Genomic DNA, 19,312 nt, shown 5'->3' with positions numbered 1-19,312 from the left:
GATCTGTCGCATGATCTCAGTATATATACACCTGTTCTGAAAGGCCCCAGAGTCTGCAACACCACTAAGCAAGGGGCACCACCAAGCAAGCGACACCATGAAGACCAAGGAGCTGCCAAGACAGGGCCGCCCACCAAAACTCATGGACAGCTGCAAGTCTCTTGGGGTATGTCTCTATAAGCTTGACACATCTAGCCACTGGGATTTTTGCCCATTCTTCAAGGCAAAACTGCTCCAGCTCCTTCAAGTTGGATGGGTTCTGCTGGTGTACAGCAATCTTTAAGTCATACCACAGATTCTCAATTGGATTGAGGTCTGGGCTTTGACTAGGCCATTCCAAGACATTTAAATGTTTCCCCTTAAACCACTCGAGTGTTGCTTTAGCAGTATGCTTAGGGTCATTGTCCTGCTGGAAGGTGAACCTCCGTCCTAGTCTCAAATCTCTGGAAGACTGAAACAGGTTTCCCTCAAGAATTTCCCTGTATTTAGCGCCATCCATCATTCCTTCAATTCTGACCAGTTTCCCAGTCCCTGCCGATGGAAAAACATCCCCACAGCATGATGCTGCCACCACCATGCTTCACTGTGGGGATGGTGTTCTCGGGGTGATGAGCGGTGTTGGGTTTGCGCCAGACATTTTCCTTGATGGCCAAAAAGCTAAATTTTTGTCTCATCTGACCAGAGTACCTTCTTCCATATGTTTGGGGAGTCTCCCACATGCCTTTTAGCGAACACCAGACGTGTTAGCTTATTTTTTCTTTAAGCAATGGCTTTTTTCTGGCCACTCTTCCGTAAAGCCCAGCTCTGTGGAGTGTACGGCTTAAAGTGGTCCTATGGACAAATACTCCAATCTCCGCTGTGGGGCTTTGCAGCTCCTTCAGGGTTATCTTTGGTGTCTTTGTTGCCTCTCTGATTAATGTCCTCCTTGCCTGGTCCGTGAGTTTTGGTGGGCGGCCCTCTCTTGGCAGGTTTGATGTGGTGCCATATTCTTTAAATTTTTTAATAATGGATTTAATGGTGCTCCGTGGGATGTTCAAAGTTTCTGATATTTTTTTATAACCCAACCCTGATCTGTACTTCTCCACAACTTTGTCCCTGACCTGTTTGGAGAGCTCCTTGGTCTTCATGGTGCCGCTTGCTTGGTGGTGCCCGTTGCTTAGTGGTGTTGCAGACTCTGGGGCCTTTCAGAACAGGTGTATATATACTGAGATCATGTGACACTTAGATTGAAAACAGGTGGACTTTATTTAACTAATTATGTGACTTCTGAAGGTAATTGGTTGCACCAGATCTTATTTAGGGGCTTCATAGCAAAGGGGGTGAATACATATGCACGCACCACTTTTCCATTATTTATTTCTTTGAATTTTTTGAAACAAGTTCTTTTTTTCGTTCCACTTCACCAATTTGGACTATTTTTTGTATGTTCATTACATGAAATCCAAATAAATATCAATTTAAATGACAGGTTAATGCAACAAAATAGGAAAAACGCCAAGGGGGGTGAATACTTTTGCAAGGCACTTTAGTTTTTGATCAAATGCTAAGAATTTCTGTTGCATCTTTATCACAGTTCTCTACTTACTGTAAAACATTTTGTTTCACCCCCTCTATCCCCACCCCTTCACATTACATAGTGGTTACATTATATTGCTACTGTGCAGTAGAGACCATCTGTTCAGGAATGTAGGAGTTGATGTCTGCTGGCGAAGAGGAGAGGAGGTGAGGTGGATGAGTTTCATTAGACTGAGATGGAGGATACAGCTCTAAGTTCCCAGAGGAAACTAGAAAAAAAGCGATGGTAAGTTATTCGTTTCCAGTTTCTCTACTATCATTCCAATTACAAACCTGCATTTAAAATGCCCTATTTTCACTGCCAACTAGAGAATACCATGGATTATATTTACCCCTATCTAGCCTAAGTGATGTTAAATTACTTTCAAATATGTGTTACGCTAAGTAGTTTTTTTAATGTCTTGAATCTCCCCTGTAGTGTCAGAAACTGCATCTTCAGGGAAATATTCCACACCAGAGTAATATGTTTCTTACCTGCCACAGGTGAAGGGGTTTGCAGGTGTAGGGAGGCATCCTTGATGGGTTGGTCTGTCTCCTCCTCAGGGTCTGTGGTCAGAATCTAACCAATGCAAAAGTAATTATCAGATTCAATCCACATTAATACTATTTATGATCATTAGCCAGTGAGTCTAGACTTTTCTGTACCTGTATCCTATGACTTAGCCTATATTTAAGTGATTATTAATGGCATCACTTTCATATTGGTAAATGTTTGGCTTCACAGTACCTGTCTGACTGCACTTAGACTGGTCAGTGTTCCAAGGCTGCTGCTGTCAGTGATGACCGTGGCTTGGGACAGTAGGCTGGACGGAGGGTAGGAAGACATATCGGACTTGCTGTACACTGCAATGGAGAAATTGAGAGCAGGCGCAGAGATACTTTATGAAACTTAGTTCTAGCTGTTCTATTATGTCACTTATTCCTTGTTTCATACATGTATTTCTGTCAACAGGACAACTGAAGGAGTAACATGCTGCCACTGTGGCCTTACTGTGACATGGAAGCTGTGCCATGGTTGCCATGAAAGGACTGTGGCCCATATGACTCTGGAACTGCTGTGTGAGTTGCTGCTGGGAAGAGGAATGAAGCTGCTGCTGGAAAGAGATTGGCTGAAGGGTGGTGAACCCGCCTCCCACGTTGTTGATGACAGGTACTGTTTGACCTGTTGACCAACATAGGCCAGGAAAACATGGATTAGGCTACTTTGTAAATGTCAATTAAAGTTTATCTGACAGCTTTCTGATCATCACTGGAAAAGGAAACAATACACTACAGTGGATATATTTAAAGATTACCATTTGATCATATCTATGCACTGACTTAGAGCCGTTTGAGTGGAGGGTACTATGTGTAGGATTTGTATTTATTAAGGATCCCCATTAGCTGCTGCCAAGGCAGCAGCTACTCTTTCTGCAGTCCAGCAACATTAAGGCAGTTATGTTCTGAGCCAATTGTAATTTTCCGAGGGCCCTCTTTGTGGCACCTGATCACACGACTGAACAGTAGACCTGCCTTGTTGATAGTGTTGTTAAAAACGAAGAGCAGCGCTTTAGGGACAGACTTCTCCCCATCTTAGCTACTGTCGTATCAACATGTTTTGACCATGACAGTTTACAATCCAGGGTTACTTCAAGCAGTTTAGTCACCTAAACTTGTTCAATTTCCACATTATTTATTACAAGATTTAGTTGAGGTTTAGGGTTTAGTAAATGATTTGTCCCAAATACAATGCTTTTAGTTTTTGAAATATTTAGAACTAACGTATTCCTTGCCACCCATTCTGAAACTAACTGCAGCTCTTTGTTAAGTGTTGCAGTGATTTCATTCGCTGTAGTAGCTGACGTGTTGAGTCATCCGCATACAGTGAGGGAAAAAAGTATTTGATCCCCTGCTGATTTTGTAAGTTTGCCCACTGACAAAGAAATGATCAGTCTATAATTTTAATGGTAGGTTTATTTGAACAGTGAGAGACAGAATAACAACAAAACAATCCAGAAAAACGCATGTCAAAAATGTTATAAATTGATTTGCATTTTAATGAGGGAAATAAGTATTTGACCCCCTCTCAATCAGAAAGATTTCTGGCTCCCAGGTGTCTTTTATACAGGTAACGAGCTGAGATTAGGAGCACACTCTTAAAGGGAGTGCTCCTAATCTCAGCTTGTTACCTGTATAAAAGACACCTGTCCACAGAAGCAATCAATCAGATTCCAAACTCTCCACCATGGCCAAGACCAAAGAGCTCTCCAAGGATGTCAGGGACAAGATTGTAGACCTACACAAGGCTGGAATGGGCTACAAGACCATCGCCAAGCAGCTTGGTGAGAAGGTGACAACAGTTGGTGCGATTATTCGCAAATGGAAGAAACACAAAAGAACTGTCAATCTCCCTCGGCCTGAGGCTCCACCTCGTGGAGTTGCAATGATCATGAGAACTGTGAGGAATCAGCCCAGAACTACACGGGAGGATCTTGTCAATGATCTCAAGGCAGCTGGGACCATAGTCACCAAGAAAACAATTGGTAACACACTACACCGTGAAGGACTGAAATCTTGCAGCGCCCGCAAGGTCCCCCTGCTCAAGAAAGCACATATACAGGCCCGTCTGAAGTTTGCCAATGAACATCTGAATGATTCAGAGGATAACTGGGTGAAAGTGTTGTGGTCAGATGAGACCAAAATGTAGCTCTTTGGCATCAACTCAACTCGCCGTGTTTGGAGGAGGAGGAATGCTGCCTATGACCCCAAGAACACCATCCCCACCGTCAAACATGGAGGTGGAAACATTATGCTTTGGGGGTGTTTTTCTGCTAAGGGGACAGGACAACTTCACCGCATCAAAGGGACGATGGACGGGGCCATGTACCGTCAAATCTTGGGTGAGAACCTCCTTCCCTCAGCCAGGGCATTGAAAATGGGTCGTGGATGGGTACTCCAGCATGACAATGACTCAAAACACACGGCCAAGGCAACAAAGGAGTGGCTCAAGAAGAAGCACATTAAGGTCCTGGAGTGGCCTAGCCAGTCTCCAGACCTTAATCCCATAGAAAATCTGTGGAGGGAGCTGAAGGTTCGAGTTGCCAAACGTCAGCCTCGAAACCTTAATGACTTGGAGAAGATCTGCAAAGAGGAGTGGGACAAAATCCCTCCTGAGATGTGTGCAAACCTGGTGGCCAACTACAAGAAACATCTGGCGACTGTGATTGCCATCAAGGGTTTTTCTACCAAGTACTAAGTCATGTTTTGCAGAGGGGTCAAATACTTATTTCCCTCATTAAAATGCAAATCAATTTATAACATTTTTGACATGTGTTTTTCTGGATTTTTTTGTTGTTATTCTGTCTCTCACTGTTCAAATAAACCTACCATTAAAATTATAGACTGATCATGTCTTTGTCAGTGGGCAAACGTACAAAATCAGCAGGTGATCAAATACTTTTTTCCCTCACTGGCTTTACTTACTCAAAGCCAGTAGCATGTCATTAGTAAAGATTGAAAAAAGTAAAGGGCCTAGACAACTGCCCTGGGGAATTCCTGATTCTACCTGGATTATGTTGGAGAGGCTTCCATTAAAGAATACCCTCTGTGTTCTGTTAGACAGGTAACTTTTTATGCACAATATAGCAGGGCGTGTAAAGCCATAACACATATGTTTTTCCAGCAGCAGACTATGATCGATAATGTCATAAATTACCTATGAGGAGAGAAGACTCTCCCAGACACATGACGCTGGGCAGGGAGGCCATGATGAGTCCCTGGGGGGGAGAAGGCGAGGCAGACAGACTGTGCAGTGAGGTCAGGGTGCTTACTGGGGGCAGTGGACCACCTCCTGATACCTGAGATGGGAAAGCGGGTGGTTGGCAGATAGTGACAACAACAGTCATAGATTATTATGAGGATTGAGATGCTTTGTAAACTCAAAGGTTTATGATGACGGGAAGTATTGTACGATCTTACTAGTTTGATGCGATATGTCTCTTAATTTCACTGGCTTACATGATGATCTATCCCTTGTGATGATATGAAATGGATTGCGATCTCATTGGCTTATGTTATGATGTAATAAATATGGTCCGCGATCCCACTGGCTTTTTGTTATGATGTAATATGGTTTGTGATCTAATTTGCTTATGATGATGTATTGTGGTTTGTGATATCATTGGCTTATTATGCTATAATATTATATGTGATCACACTGGTTTGCATGATGTTGTGATGCAGTTACTAATCTCTGTATTGTGATGTGTATTGTGATAATGTGAACATATTTGCTGATCTCTCTGGTTTGTGAAAATGGGAGGTTGTTTGTGATCTCACTGGTTTGTGACAATGTGTGAGATATGGTTAATGATTATACAGTGCATTCGAAAAGTATTCAGACCCCTTGACTTTTTCCAAATGTTGTTACGTTTACAGCCTTATTCTAAAATTGATTTTCCTCATCATTCTACACACAATACCCCATATTGATAAAGCAAAAACATGTTTTTAGAAGTTTTTGCAAATTTATAAATAAATACAAAACTGAAATCACATTTACATAAGTATTCAGACCCTTTACTCAGTACTTTGTTGAAGCACCTTTGGCAGCGATTACAGCCTAGAGTCTTCTTGGGTATGACGCTACAAGTTTGGCACACCTGTATTTGGGGAGTTTCTCCCATTCTTCTCAGTAGATCCTCTCAAGCTCTGTCAGGTTGGATGGGGAGTGTCGCTGCACAACTATTTTCAGGTCTCACCAGAGATGTTAGATTGGGTTCAAGTCCAGGCTCTGGCTGGGCCACTCAAGGACATTCAGAGACTTGTCCTGAAGCCACTCCTGCATTGTCTTGGCTGTGTGCTTAGGGTCATTGTCCTGTTGGAAGGTGAACCTTCACCCCAGTCTGAGGTCCTTAGCGCTCTCGAGCAGGTTTTCATCAAGGATCTCTCTGTACTTTGCTCCGTTCATCTTTCCCTCGAGCCTGACTAGTCTCCCAGTCACTGCCGCTGAAGAACACCCCACAGCATGATGCTGCCACGACCATGCTTCACCGTAGGGATGGTGCCAGGTTTTCTCCAGACGTGATGCTTGGCATTCAGGCCAAATAGTTCAATCTTGGTTTCATCAGACCAGAGAGTCTTGTTTCTCATGGTCTGAGATATCCTTTATGTGCCTTTTGGCAAACTCCAAGCGGGCTGTCATATGCCTTTTACTGAGGAGTGGCTTCCTTCTGGCCACTCTACCATAAAGGCCTGATTGGTGGAGTGCTGCAGACATGGTTGGCCTTCTGGAAGGTTCTCCCTTCTCCACAGAGGAACTCTGGAGCTCTCTCAGAGTGACCAAGGCCCTTCTCCCCCTCTACGGACAATTCCTTCAACCTCATGGCTTGGTTTTTGCTCTGACATACACTGTCAAATCAAATGAAATTGTATTTGCCACATGCGCTGAATACAACAGGTGTAGACCTTACAGTGAAATGCTTACTTACAAGCCTTTAACCAAAAATGCAGTTTAAAGAAAAATAAGTGTTAAGTAAAATAAAAAATAACTAAAGAGCAGCAGTAAAGTAAAATAACAGTAGGGAGGCTATATACAGGGGGTACCGGTACAGAGTCAATGTGCGGGGGCACCGGTTAGTTGAGGTAATATGTACATGTGGGTAGAGTTAAAGTGACTATGCATAGATAATAAACAGAGTAGCAGCAGCATAAAAGAGGGGGTGGGGTGGGGTGGGGTGGGGTGGGGGGGACAATGCAAATAGTCCGGGTAGCCATGATTAGCTGTTCAGGAGTCTTATGGCTTGGGGGTAGAAGCTGTTAAGAATCCTTTTGGACCTAGACTTGGTGCTCTGGTACCGCTTGCCGTGCGGTAGCAGAGAGAACAGTCTATGACTAGGGTGGCTGGAGTCTTTGACAATTTCTAGGGCCTTCCTCTGACACCACCTGGTATATAGGTCCTGGATGGCAAGAAGCTTGGCCCCAGTGATGTACTGGGCCGTACGCACTACCCTCTGTAGTGCCTTGCGGTCGGAGGCCGAGCAGTTGCCATACCAAGTGGTGGTGCAACCAGTCCAGATGCTCTCGATGGTGCAGCTGTAGAACTTTTTGAGGATCTGAGGACCCATGCCAAATCTTTTCAGTCTCCTGAGGGGGAATAGGCTTTGTCGTGCCCTCTTCACGACGGTCTTGGTGTGTTTGGACCATGATAGTTTGTTGGTGATGTGGACACCAAGGAACTTGAAGCTCTCAACCTGTTCCACTACAGCCCCGTCGATGAAAATGGGGGCGTGCTCAGTCCTCTTTTTTTTCCTGTAGTCCACAATCATCTCCTTTGTCTTGATCACGTTGAGGGAGAGGTTGTTATCCTGACACCACACGGCCAGGTCTCTGACCTCCTCCCTATAGGCTGTCTCATCGTTGTCGGTGATCAGGCCTACCACTGTTGTGTTGTCGGCAAACTTAATGATGGTGTTGGAGTCATGCCTGGCCGTGCAGTCATGGGTAAACAGGGAATACAGGAGGGGACTGAGCACGCACCCCTGAGGGGCCCCCGTGTTGAGGATCAGCGTGGCAGATGTGTTGTTACCCACCCTTACCACCTGGGGGTGGCCCGTCAGGAAGTCCAGGATCCAGTTGCGGAGGGAGGTGTTTAGTCCCAGGGTCCTTAGCTTAGTGATGAGCTTAAAGGGCACTATGGTGTTGAATGCTGAGCTGTAGTCAATTAATAGCATTCCTCTTGTCCAGGTGGAAAGGGCAGTGTGGAGTGCAATAGAGATTGCATCATCTGTGGATCTGTTGGGGCGGTATGCAAATTGGAGTGGGTCTAGGGTTTCTGGGATAATGGTGTTGATGTGAGCCGTGACCAGTCTTTCAAAGCACTTCATGGCTACAGACGTGAGTGCTACGGGTCGGTAGTCATTTAGGCAGGTTATCTTAGTGTTCTTGGGCACAGGGACTATGGTGGTCTGCTTGAAACATGTTGGTATTACAGACTCAGTCAGGGACATGTTGAAAATGTCAGTGAAGACACTTGCCAGTTGGGCAGCGCATGCTCAGAGTACACGTCCTGGTAATCCGTCTGGCCCTGCGGCCTTGTGAATGTTGACCTGCTTAAAAGTCTTACTCACATCGGCTACGGAGAGCGTGATCACATAGTCATCCGGAACAGCTGATGCTCTCATGCATGCTTCAGTGTTGCTTGCATCGAAGCGAGCATAGAAGTGATTTAGCTCGTCTGGTAGGCTTGTGTCACTGGGCAGCTTGCGGCTGTGCTTCCCTTTGTAGTCACCGGAGCCGGCGTAGTACGATTCAATCTTAGTCCTGTATTGACTCTTTGCCTGTTTGATGGTGTGTCGGAGGGCATAGCGGGATGTCTTATAAGCGTGCGGGTTAGAGTCCCGCTCCTTGAAAGCGGCAGCTCTACCATTTAGCTCAGTGCGGATGTTGCCTGTAATCCATGGCTTCTGGTTGGGGTATGTGTGTACAGTCACTGTGGGGACGACGTCATCTATGCACTTATTGATGAAGCCAGTGACTGATGTGGTGTACTCCTCAATGCCATCGGAAGAATCCCGGAACATGTTCCAGTCTGTGCTAGCAAAACAGTCCTGAAGCTTAGCATCTGCGTCTTCTGACCACATCCTTATTAACCGAGTCACTGGTGCTTCCTGCTTTAGTTTTTGCTTGTAAGCAGGAATCAGGAGGATGGAATTATGGTCATATTTTCCAAATGGAGGGCGAGGGAGAGTTTTGTACGCGTCTCTGTGTGTGGAGTAAAGGTTGTCTAGAGTTTTTTATCCTCTGGTTGCACATTTAACATGCTGGTAGAAATTAGGCATTAAAGTCCCCGGCCAGTAGGAGCGCTGCCTCTGGATGAGTGTTTTCCTGTTTGCTTATGGCCTTATACAGCTCATTGAGTGCAGTCTTAGTGCCAGCATCGGTTTGTGGTGGTAAATAGACAGCTACGAAAAATAGTGTGGTCTACAGCTTATCATGAGATACTCTACCTCAGGCGATCAAAGCCTTGAGACTTCCTATAGCTCAGCTGGTAGAGCACGGCGCTTGTAACGCCAAGTTAGTGGGTTCGATCCCTGGGACCACCCATACACAAAAAAAAAATATGCACGCATGACTGTAAGTCGCTTTGGATAAAAGCGTCTGCTAAATGGCATATTATTATTATTAATATTGTATTTCGTGCACCAGCTGTTGTTTACAAATATACATAGACCGCCACCCCTTGTCTTACCGGAGTCAGCCGTTCTATCCTGCCAATGTAGCATTTATCCCGCCAGCTGTATGTTATCCATGTCGTCGTCAACTGTAGGACCTTATATAGACAGGTGTGTGCCTTTCCAAATAATGTCCAATCAATTGAATTTACCACAGGTGGACTCCAATCAAGTTGTAGAAACATCTCAAGGATGATCAATGGAAACAGGATGCACCTGAGTTCAATTTCGAGTCTCATAGCAAACGGTCTGAAGACTTATGTAAATAAGCTATTTCTGTTTTTTATTTTTAATACATTTGCAAAAATTCTAAAAACCAGTTCGCGGTTTGTCATTATGGGGTATTGTGTGTAGATTGATGATTATTATTTATTTAATCAATTTTAGAATAAGGCTGTAACGTAACAAAATGTGGGAAAAGGGAAGGGGTCTGAATACTTTCTGAATGCTTTCCGTATAATGGTAGGTGATCTCACTAGTTTGTGATGGCTTGTTTCCAGGAGTGTGTGGCTGGGCTCAAGTTGGATGGGGCTGGCCAGGCAGTCTGCCAAGCCTCGGTCTCCACTGTGACCCTTCACTGATCCCAGACTGTCACATGTGATTTGCTGGCTGTACTTCATGCCTGGAAGAGAGGAAGAGTGTTAGGATGAGTTAGGATCAGGTGGTATATCCAGGCTCTGTCGTAGCCGGCCGCGACCGGGAGACACATGGGGCGGCGCACAATTGGCCCAGCGTCGTCCAGGGTAGGGGAGGGAATGGCCGGCAGGGATGTAGCTCAGTTGGTAGAGCATGGCGTTTGCAACGCCAGGGTTGTGGTTTCGATTCCCACGGGGAATGATAAAATAAAATAATAATGTATGCACTCACTAACTGTAAGTCGCTCTGGATAAGAGCGTCTGCTAAAAAAATTATAATAATAAATAAATAAATAAATAAAGACATTTTGCACCCTGGCAGTCTTGGTTCTGTTCCTCTGTATAGCGGTACTAATAATAGTACATAACACAACATCTGAGGACAACATGAATGATTCATTATGCTGTTTGTGGATTCAATGAAATAATATTTTTTATTCACTTTGGTGTTAGTGAGTGTTACCTTGCACAGGGTTGTGTGAGAAAGTTTGGTTGGTGGTGCTTGCTGATTGGCTGGTGTAAGGCGAATCGAGAGCCAGTTTATGGCGGAAGGCCTCCTCCTTGCGGCGGTTAGCGAACCAGTTGTACACTCGTACCTCTGTCACCAGGTTAGAGCCCAGGCCAGCCAGCTGCGATGGAGACACACCCCTCTGGAGACACTCAGCACTGAGGGAGAGCCAGAGAGGCCCCAGAGCAAGAAAAAACGTGTTTAAAGGGGGACACGCTAAAATGACAATGACAGCTCCTCCATTGCACTGGAACTGGGAACATTTCTTACCATTTCTGTTACTTTTTATCTGACCCCTCCCCTCTATCTCACCTGTTACACTCCTCCACTAATCCCTCTCTCTCCTCTTTAGTTGGGTTCTTCTGTCGTTCATAGGCGTGGAATAGGATTTGCTGGGAGGCGGGTCCCCATTTGAACCTGTTCCTCCGTCCTTTCCTCACGTCTTCTCCCTGCTCCTCTCCAGTCCCAAGGCCATGCCTGGCATTGGTAAACTCTGTGTGGAAAACAAGCATATTTTTGTATTGTTCATCTGCTATCGTCATATTAATATCAGTATTTACATTAGTATCAGAATTATTCAGACCGGATTGTGTTATACAGTTGAATTCGGAAATGTACATACACTTAGGTTGGAGTTCAACCACTCCACACATTTCTTGTTAACAAACTATAGTTTTGGCAAGTCGGTTAGGACGTCTACTTTGTGCATGACACAAGTAACTTTTCCAACAATTGTTTACAGACAGATTATTTCACTTATAATTCACTGTATCACAATCCCAGTGGGTCAGAAGTTTACATACTGTGCCTTTAAACAGCTTGGAAAATTCCAGAAAATGATGTCATGGCTTTAGAAGCTTCTGATAGGCTAATTGACATCATTTTAGTCAATTGGAGGTGTACCTGTGGATGTATTTCAAGGCCTACCTTCAAACTCAGTGCCTCTTTGCTTGACATCATGAGAAAATCAAAAGAAATCAGCCAAGACCTGTCTGGTTCATCCTTGGGAGCAATTTCCAAACGCCTGAAGGTACCACGTTCATCTGTACAAAAAATAGTATGCAAGTATAAACACCATGGGACCACGCAGCTGTCATACCGCTCAGGAAGGAGACACATTCTGTCTCCTAGAAATGAACGTACTTTGGTGCGAAAAGTGCAAATCAATCCCAGAACAACAGCAAAGGACCTTGTGAAGATGCTGGAGAAAATAGGTACAAAAGTATCTATATCCACAGTAAAATGACTCCTATATCGACATAACCTGAAAGGCCGCTCAGCAAGGAAGAAGCCACTGCTCCATAACCGCCATAAAAAAGCCAGACTATGGTTTGCAACTGCACAAAAGATTGTACTTTTTGGAGAAATGTCCTCTGGTCTGATGAAACAAAAATAGAACTGTTTGGCCATAATGACCAGCGTTATTTTTGGAGGAAAAAGGTGGTTGCTTGCAAGCCGAAGAACACCATCCCAACCGTAAAGCACGGGGGTGTCAGCATCATGCTGTGGGGGTGCTTTGCTGCAGGAGGGACTGGTGCACTTCCCAAAATAGATGGCATCATGAGGAAGGAAAATTATGTGGATATATCGAAGCAACATCTCAAGACATCAGTCAGGAAGTTAAAGCTTGGTCGCAAATGGGTCTTCCAAATGGACAATGACCCCAAGCATACTTCCAAAATTGTGGCAAAATGGCTTAAGGACAACAAAGTCAAGGTATTGGAGTGGCCATCACAAAGCCCTGACCTCAATCCTATAGAATATTTGTGGGCAGAACTGAAAAAGCGTGTGCGAGCAAGGAGGCCTACAAACCTGACTCAGTTACACCAGCTCTGTCAGGAGGAATGGGCCAAAATTCTCCCAATTTATTGTGGGAAGCTTGTGGAAGGCTACCCGAAACGTTTGACCCAAGTTAAACAATTGAAAGGCAATGCTACAAAATACTAATTGTGTATGTAAACTTCTGACCCACTGGGAATGTGATGAAAGAAATAAAAGCTGAAATAAATCATTATCTCTACTATTATTCTGACATTTCACATTCTTAAAATAAAGTGGTGATCCTAACTGGGAATTTTTACTAAGGTTAAATGTCAGGAATTGTGAAAAACTGAGTTTAAATGTATTTGGCTAAGGTGTATGTAAACTTCTGACTTCAACTGTATATATTTTTAAACATAGGGATAATTCACAGGAACTTATGTTACATATTAGAGTATGAGCAGGGTTGGGTAGTAATGGAATACATGTAACGGGGATTATGTAATGGACAATTCCACGGTAACGGAATTACGCTTTGACTCAGATTTTTCACTTTAAAATGTATGCCAAACAAAAAAAATTGATTTCAAAGTTTTAACAAACCATACAACTCTATGCACAATGACTACTTTGAACAATGCACACAAACAATTGAACAAAAACACATTTACTGGAAGAACTGTGCAGATGCAATGTTTGGTAACAGAATTACAGTCAAATCTCCCTCAATTTTTTATGCGATCACGTTTTCAAGATTCAAAGATGGCTGCAAAAATAACGGGGTGTCAGCTATGACATGACACCTTGAGTTTGAAAAACAAATGTTTTGGTTATTGAACTACAGTAGTTGAAGTGGATTTACATCTGGTAATGGAATTATGGTGACGGAATTCAGGGCCAGCACTAGCCTTTTGGGTGCCCTAAGCGAAATTCTACACATTTTGCCATGGGGCGTTGAGAAAATTTTGCAGTTTTAAAGCAAGTTTGCTGCAGTTCTACTCATTTTGCCATGTGTCAGAGAGAAATCTTTGCAGTTTATAAGCTAATTGCCATGTCTTTTGCCATGTTAATATGACATCTGAGTGAGAGAGACTAACAAAATCAGTGGGGACCCCTGGAGGTCAGGGCCCCTGGGCACTTGCCCGGCGTGCCCAATTGGTAATTCAACCATGATTACTACAAGTTTAGATAGCTGACTAGACTAATTTACCAATCTAAAATGTTTTTGCTGACATGGCAGTGTTCATTTCGTCACCAATAAATGACGAAAAGCCCTGGAAAAATACATAACTATTACAAATTACTTATCATTTTATACTGAACAAAAATATAAACGCAACATGCAACAATTTCATTGATTTTACTGAGTTACAGTTCATATGAGGAAATCAGTCAATTGAAATAAATTCATTAGGCCCTAATCTATTGATTTCACATGACTGGGAATACAGATATGCATCTGTTGGTCACAGATACCTTTTTTAAGAAATGGGCCTCACAATCGGCCTCAGGATCTCGTCACGGTATCTCTGTGCATTCAAATTGCCATCGATAAAATGCAATTGTGTTCGTTGTCCATAGCTTATGCCTGCCCATACCATAACCCCACCGCCACCATGGGGTACTCTGTTCACAACATTGACATCAGCAAACCGCTCGCCCACACGTCGCCATACACGTGGTTTGAAGTTGTGAGGCCGGTTGAATGTACTGACAAATTATCTAAAATGACTATGGAGGCGGCTTATGGTAAAGAAATTAACATTAAATTATCTGGCAACAGCTCTGGTGGACATTCCTGCAGTCAGCATGCCAATTGCACGCTCCCTCAAAACTTGAGACATATATTTTCATTGTGTTGTGTGACAAAACTGCATTTTTGAGGGGCCTTTTATTGTCCCCAGCACAATGTGCACCTGTGTAATGATCATGCTGTTTAATCAGATTATTGATATGCCACTCCTGTCAGGTGGATGGATGTTCTTGGCAAAGGAGAAATGCTCACTAACAGGGATGTAAACTAATTTGTGCACAACATCTTTGAGAAATAATTTTTTTGTGCATATGGAACATTTCTGCGATCATTTATTTCAGCTCATGAAACATAGGACCAACACTTCACATGTTGCATTGATATTTTTGTTCAGTGTAGTTGACAAAAATGGGACGAGACAACAATTCCACGTGAGACTAATGGACATTTAAATTTGACATGAAGCGCCTTTTAATCTGTTTTTAAGAATGTGTAGTGTTTAAACAGTTTATGACTTTGCTAATGGTTTCAAATGGTTTTAGAGGATGTTGACTAAGCTTAAGGGAGCATCTGGAGAGTAGTTCTATAGGGGCACCCTAAAGCCGAGGAAGTCTGTTAGGTGGAGTCCTGGGATTGGTTTATGGGAAAACACCCATATTATGTTACATAGGGCATAGGATATAAATACCACGGTTAAAACAAAGGAGGACAGAACAACATATTATTTTGAGTCCGTTGTTCTCCAGATGCCTGCAGATATCTGTCAATTTACGCTGAAATCTTGTTATATAAATAAACCTTTACAATTTTGTGCGCTGGTTGGTTCGCTTGCTTATGGATGTGTGCGCTGGAGAAATGTACCGTTTAACAGACTTATGTGTGCAAGTTTTGCTGTTATTTGCTGTGGGATAGGAGTCCGTTCTAAAATTCTAAATTTGTTTGCACTGGTAACAACGCAAACAGGGGGGGAGTGTCTATAACTATTGAAGAATGGAATGAAGGAATAAGGCCAAGGAAAGTTATACAAATTAGGACATTGCGAATCTATGGAAGCCCTCAAACGAGGCGATCATTAGGATGGGCCGAAAAATCCTAAAAGCATGTTAGGTGAATTTAGGTGAGTCCAGGGGACTTGGGGTTGTGGTATATACAGTGGGGGGGAAAAGTATTTAGTCAGCCACCAATTGTGCAGGTTCTCCCACTTAAAAAGATGAGAGAGGCCTGTAATTTTCATCATAGGTACACGTCAACTATGACAGTCAAAATGAGGAAAAAAATTCCAGAAAATCACATTGTAGGATTTTTTTATGAATTTATTTGCAAATTATGGTGGAAAATAAGTATTTTGTCAATAACAAAAGTTTCTCAATACTTTGTTATATACCCTTTGTTGGCAATGACACAGGTCAAACGTTTCTGTAAGTCTTCACAAGGTTTTCACACACTGTTGCTGGTATTTTGGCCCATTCCTCCATGCAGATCTCCTCTAGAGCAGTGATGTTTTGGGGCTGTCGCTGGGCAACACGGACTTTCAACTCCCTCCAAAGATTTTCTATGGGGTTGAGATCTGGAGACTGGCTAGGCCACTCCAGGACCTTGAAATGCTTCTTATGAAGCCACTCCTTCGTTGCCCGGGCGGTGTGCTTGGGATCATTGTCATGCTGAAAGACCCAGCCACGTTTCATCTTCAATGCCCTTGCTGATGGAAGGAGGTTTTCACTCAAAATCTCACGATACATGGCCCCATTCATTCTTTCCTTTACACGGATCAGTCGTCCTGGTCCCTTTGCAGAAAAACAGCCCCAAAGCATGATGTTTCCACCCCCATGCTTCACAGTAGGTATGGTGTTCTTTGGATGCAACTCAGCATTCTTTGTCCTCCAAACACGACGAGTTTAGTTTTTACCAAAAAGTTATATTTTGGTTTCATCTGACCATATGACATTCTCCCAATCCTCTTCTGGATCATCCAAATGCATTCTAGCAAACTTCAGACCGGCCTGGACATGTACTGGCTTAAGCAGGGGGACACGTCTGGCACTGCAGGATTTGAGTCCCTGGTGGCGTAGTGTGTTACTGATGGTAGGCTTTGTTACTTTGGTCCCAGCTCTCTGCAGGTCATTCACTAGGTCCCCCCGTGTGGTTCTGGGATTTTTGCTCCTCGTTCTTGTGATCATTTTGACCCCACGGGGTGAGATCTTGCGTGGAGCCCCAGATCGAGGGAGATTATCAGTGGTCTTGTATGTCTTCCATTTCCTAATAATTGCTCCCACAGTTGATTTCTTCAAACCAAGCTGCTTACCTATTGCAGATTCAGTCTTCCCAGCCTGGTGCAGGTCTACAATTTTGTTTCTGGTGTCCTTTGACAGCTCTTTGGTCTTGGCCATAGTGGAGTTTGGAGTGTGACTGTTTGAGGTTGTGGACAGGTGTCTTTTATACTGATAACAAGTTCAAACAGGTGCCATTAATACAGGTAACGGGTGGAGGACAGAGGAGCCTCTTAAAGAAGAAGTTACAGGTCTGTGAGAGCCAGAAATCTTGCTTGTTTGTAGGTGACCAAATACTTATTTTCCACCATAATTTGCAAATAAATTCATTAAAAATCCTACAATGTGATTTTCTGGATTTTTTTTTCTCAATTTGTCTATCATAGTTGACGTGTACCTATGATGAAAATTACAGGCCTCTCTCATATTTTTAAGTGGGAGAACTTGCACAATTGTTGGCTGACTAAATACTTTTTTTCCCCACTGTATATTCGGTTGCAAGTTACCGCTCAACTTATAGTTGACGAAGTATATGATTGATGTAACCGCTCATCGAATGTCCGCGAACTCGTGGTAGCATAAAATTAGGAACAATGGAAATATACGGCGCAATGGAGGTAGCATACTGCCTTAGAGGTCCGTAGGAACAGGAAAAGCCTCTTAAACTGTGTGTGTGTGTGTGTGTGTGTGTGGGAGAGAGAAAAATAATAAAATAAAGACGTCTCTGTTGTGTTTAAACTGTGTGTCGACTCATGTTAGGATAAGATTTATGTTAGAGATATGTACATATATATGTTTTGGTTGAGGATAGGGGTTTTTGTTTTTATAAGGAAATACGTAAGTTAAGGTTAAAAAATCTTATGAGTCTCCGTTGGTGAGAACGTTCATAATTGTTAACTATATATGAGCCCCCTGGAAGGACGTTAAGGTTAAAAGTCTTATGAGTCTCTATAAAAAGAAAACGTTTACTAACTATTAGAACATCATGAGCCTACAGGGAGGAGTTTTAACAGTGTATAGAGATGTTTTGTAATGGATAAGAAAATCACTATAAATCTGCAGATTAGGATAAGTGACGTTAAGAAACTTCAAAGTAGGATTTGTGTTTTATGTTTTATGTTGGGTTGTGAGTTCTGTTAAGTGTTACTGTTTGTCTATGAGGGGAAAGAGAGGAAGTACAGCGGGACTGTCTACTTTCTGTTGTCTAGCTGGGAGAGAGCTCCCTCCACTCTGAAATCGCACTGGTGAATGTACTACTTATGCGTGTGATTTTATGACTTTAGAGTTACGTAGAGCAAATATGCCACTCCACTGCCTGCACTGAGCTGCTGGGAGATGCAGACTCAGAGCAGACAGAGAAGAAAGAAGAGATTTAGACACTAATAGTGTAGTCTGTTTGTTAAATCGAATGTTGTTTAACGATGAAACTATTTGCTTGAGACCTATCGAATTGATAAACTAGAGATATGTTGACGGATTAAAATAAATAAAATAAAATGTTATTGAGCTATCTATAAATATTCCTGAGTTAAGTTGTTTGCTTATTTTTTAGCGCGAATGTGAACAGAGGAATATTGAACGGTTGAAATAACCCAGTGAGTGCATAAACTACTAAATTCTTGTCTGTTTCTTTGTTCTTCTGTGATATGAGAGACGATAAGGAGGAGACAGAGAGAGAGAGGAAGTGCTGACAAGTGCATCATGTGACAGAGTGTGCTGCAACGGATCAAGTCAAATCAAGGCTAGTACTGTTCTATTCACAAAACTTACCTTCCCATAGAGGATATTTTGGGTGCCTAGCATATTTGATGTTATGACAATTTGACAAGGACTTGGCAACAGACTGATCAATTGATGTAATTAAGAATTGCATTTTGGAGTTTTTGTGCATGAGTGGGTTTGATTAGAGTTGAGTGGGGAAATCGAGTACTGACATTATTCTGTAAAATTAAGGTAATTGGGTGCTTATTAAGCAATTGGTTTGTGAGTGCTGTAGTGTTGCTGGATTATAGGTCTTTATTTTTTGGGTTGCTCTGAAGTTGACTACTTTCATTTATTTTCTGATGGGATGTGGTAAGATTGCCACTAATCAATAATTTGGTAAAATAAAATAAAATAAAATGAATAAATAAGTAAATTGATGAATAAATTAATTGATTAATTAATTAATTTGGGGAAAAAAGAGAGAGAAAAAAAGGAGGGAACCATAAGCTATATAGTCTAAAATAATAAAATAATTCACAATAAAGGAATATAAAAGAGTTGTTACAAGGGGGAAAAAGGACATAAAAACTATGAAAGTAATTACTCCTGTTGATGTAGTAGAAAATAGTAATCCTTTAGTTAATGGTATTGCAAGGTTATCTGGAAAAGGGAATAAACGTTGGCCTGACATTGAACAACCATGGCCAGTGGAAGGGATTCTTAATCCAGACGTCATCAACATGATGAAAGTAATTGAATAATAGAGAGAGGAAAAGCAGAAACGACCATAAAGATGAATCCAAACTCCAAAATTAAGAAGAAAACGAGACGTCTGGAAACTAAGGGTGGAGTGAGGTTCAGGAGGATGGAACTTGAAGATGATGATGATGATCAGAGTG

The 19,312-nt window shown here is 42.7% G+C and overlaps 1 protein-coding gene across 4 annotated transcripts in view; it reads right to left on the bottom strand.

The window, feature by feature from the left end:
• LOC311141798 (hepatocyte nuclear factor 1-alpha-like) overlaps positions 1–19,312 on the bottom strand; it is a 41,926-nt gene that overhangs the window by 3,851 nt on the left and 18,763 nt on the right. For 2 of the 4 annotated variants that reach the window (XM_084177261.1, XM_084177260.1), the window contains exons 3-10: positions 11,241–11,421; positions 10,884–11,086; positions 10,262–10,407; positions 5,270–5,411; positions 2,567–2,737; positions 2,303–2,418; positions 2,050–2,134; positions 1,245–1,784 (exon numbers count right to left, since the gene is read on the bottom strand). In XM_084177261.1, coding sequence (XP_084033387.1) covers positions 1,654–1,784; positions 2,050–2,134; positions 2,303–2,418; positions 2,567–2,737; positions 5,270–5,411; positions 10,262–10,407; positions 10,884–11,086; positions 11,241–11,421 — 1,175 coding nt within the window. In that variant the 3' untranslated portion in view covers positions 1,245–1,653. Of the gene's footprint in view, positions 1–1,243; positions 1,785–2,049; positions 2,135–2,302; positions 2,419–2,566; positions 2,738–5,269; positions 5,412–10,261; positions 10,408–10,883; positions 11,087–11,240; positions 11,422–19,312 lie in introns of those variants that run through there. The other 2 variants (XM_084177263.1, XM_084177262.1) reach the window with 2 other exon arrangements.

Source organism: Coregonus lavaretus (assembly GCF_964263955.1).
Source record: "Coregonus lavaretus genome assembly, chromosome: 14".
Taxonomy (NCBI): domain Eukaryota; kingdom Metazoa; phylum Chordata; class Actinopteri; order Salmoniformes; family Salmonidae; genus Coregonus; species Coregonus lavaretus.
The sequence above is the reverse complement of the archived record's forward strand: the minus strand, read 5'-3'. Positions and strand labels throughout refer to the sequence as shown.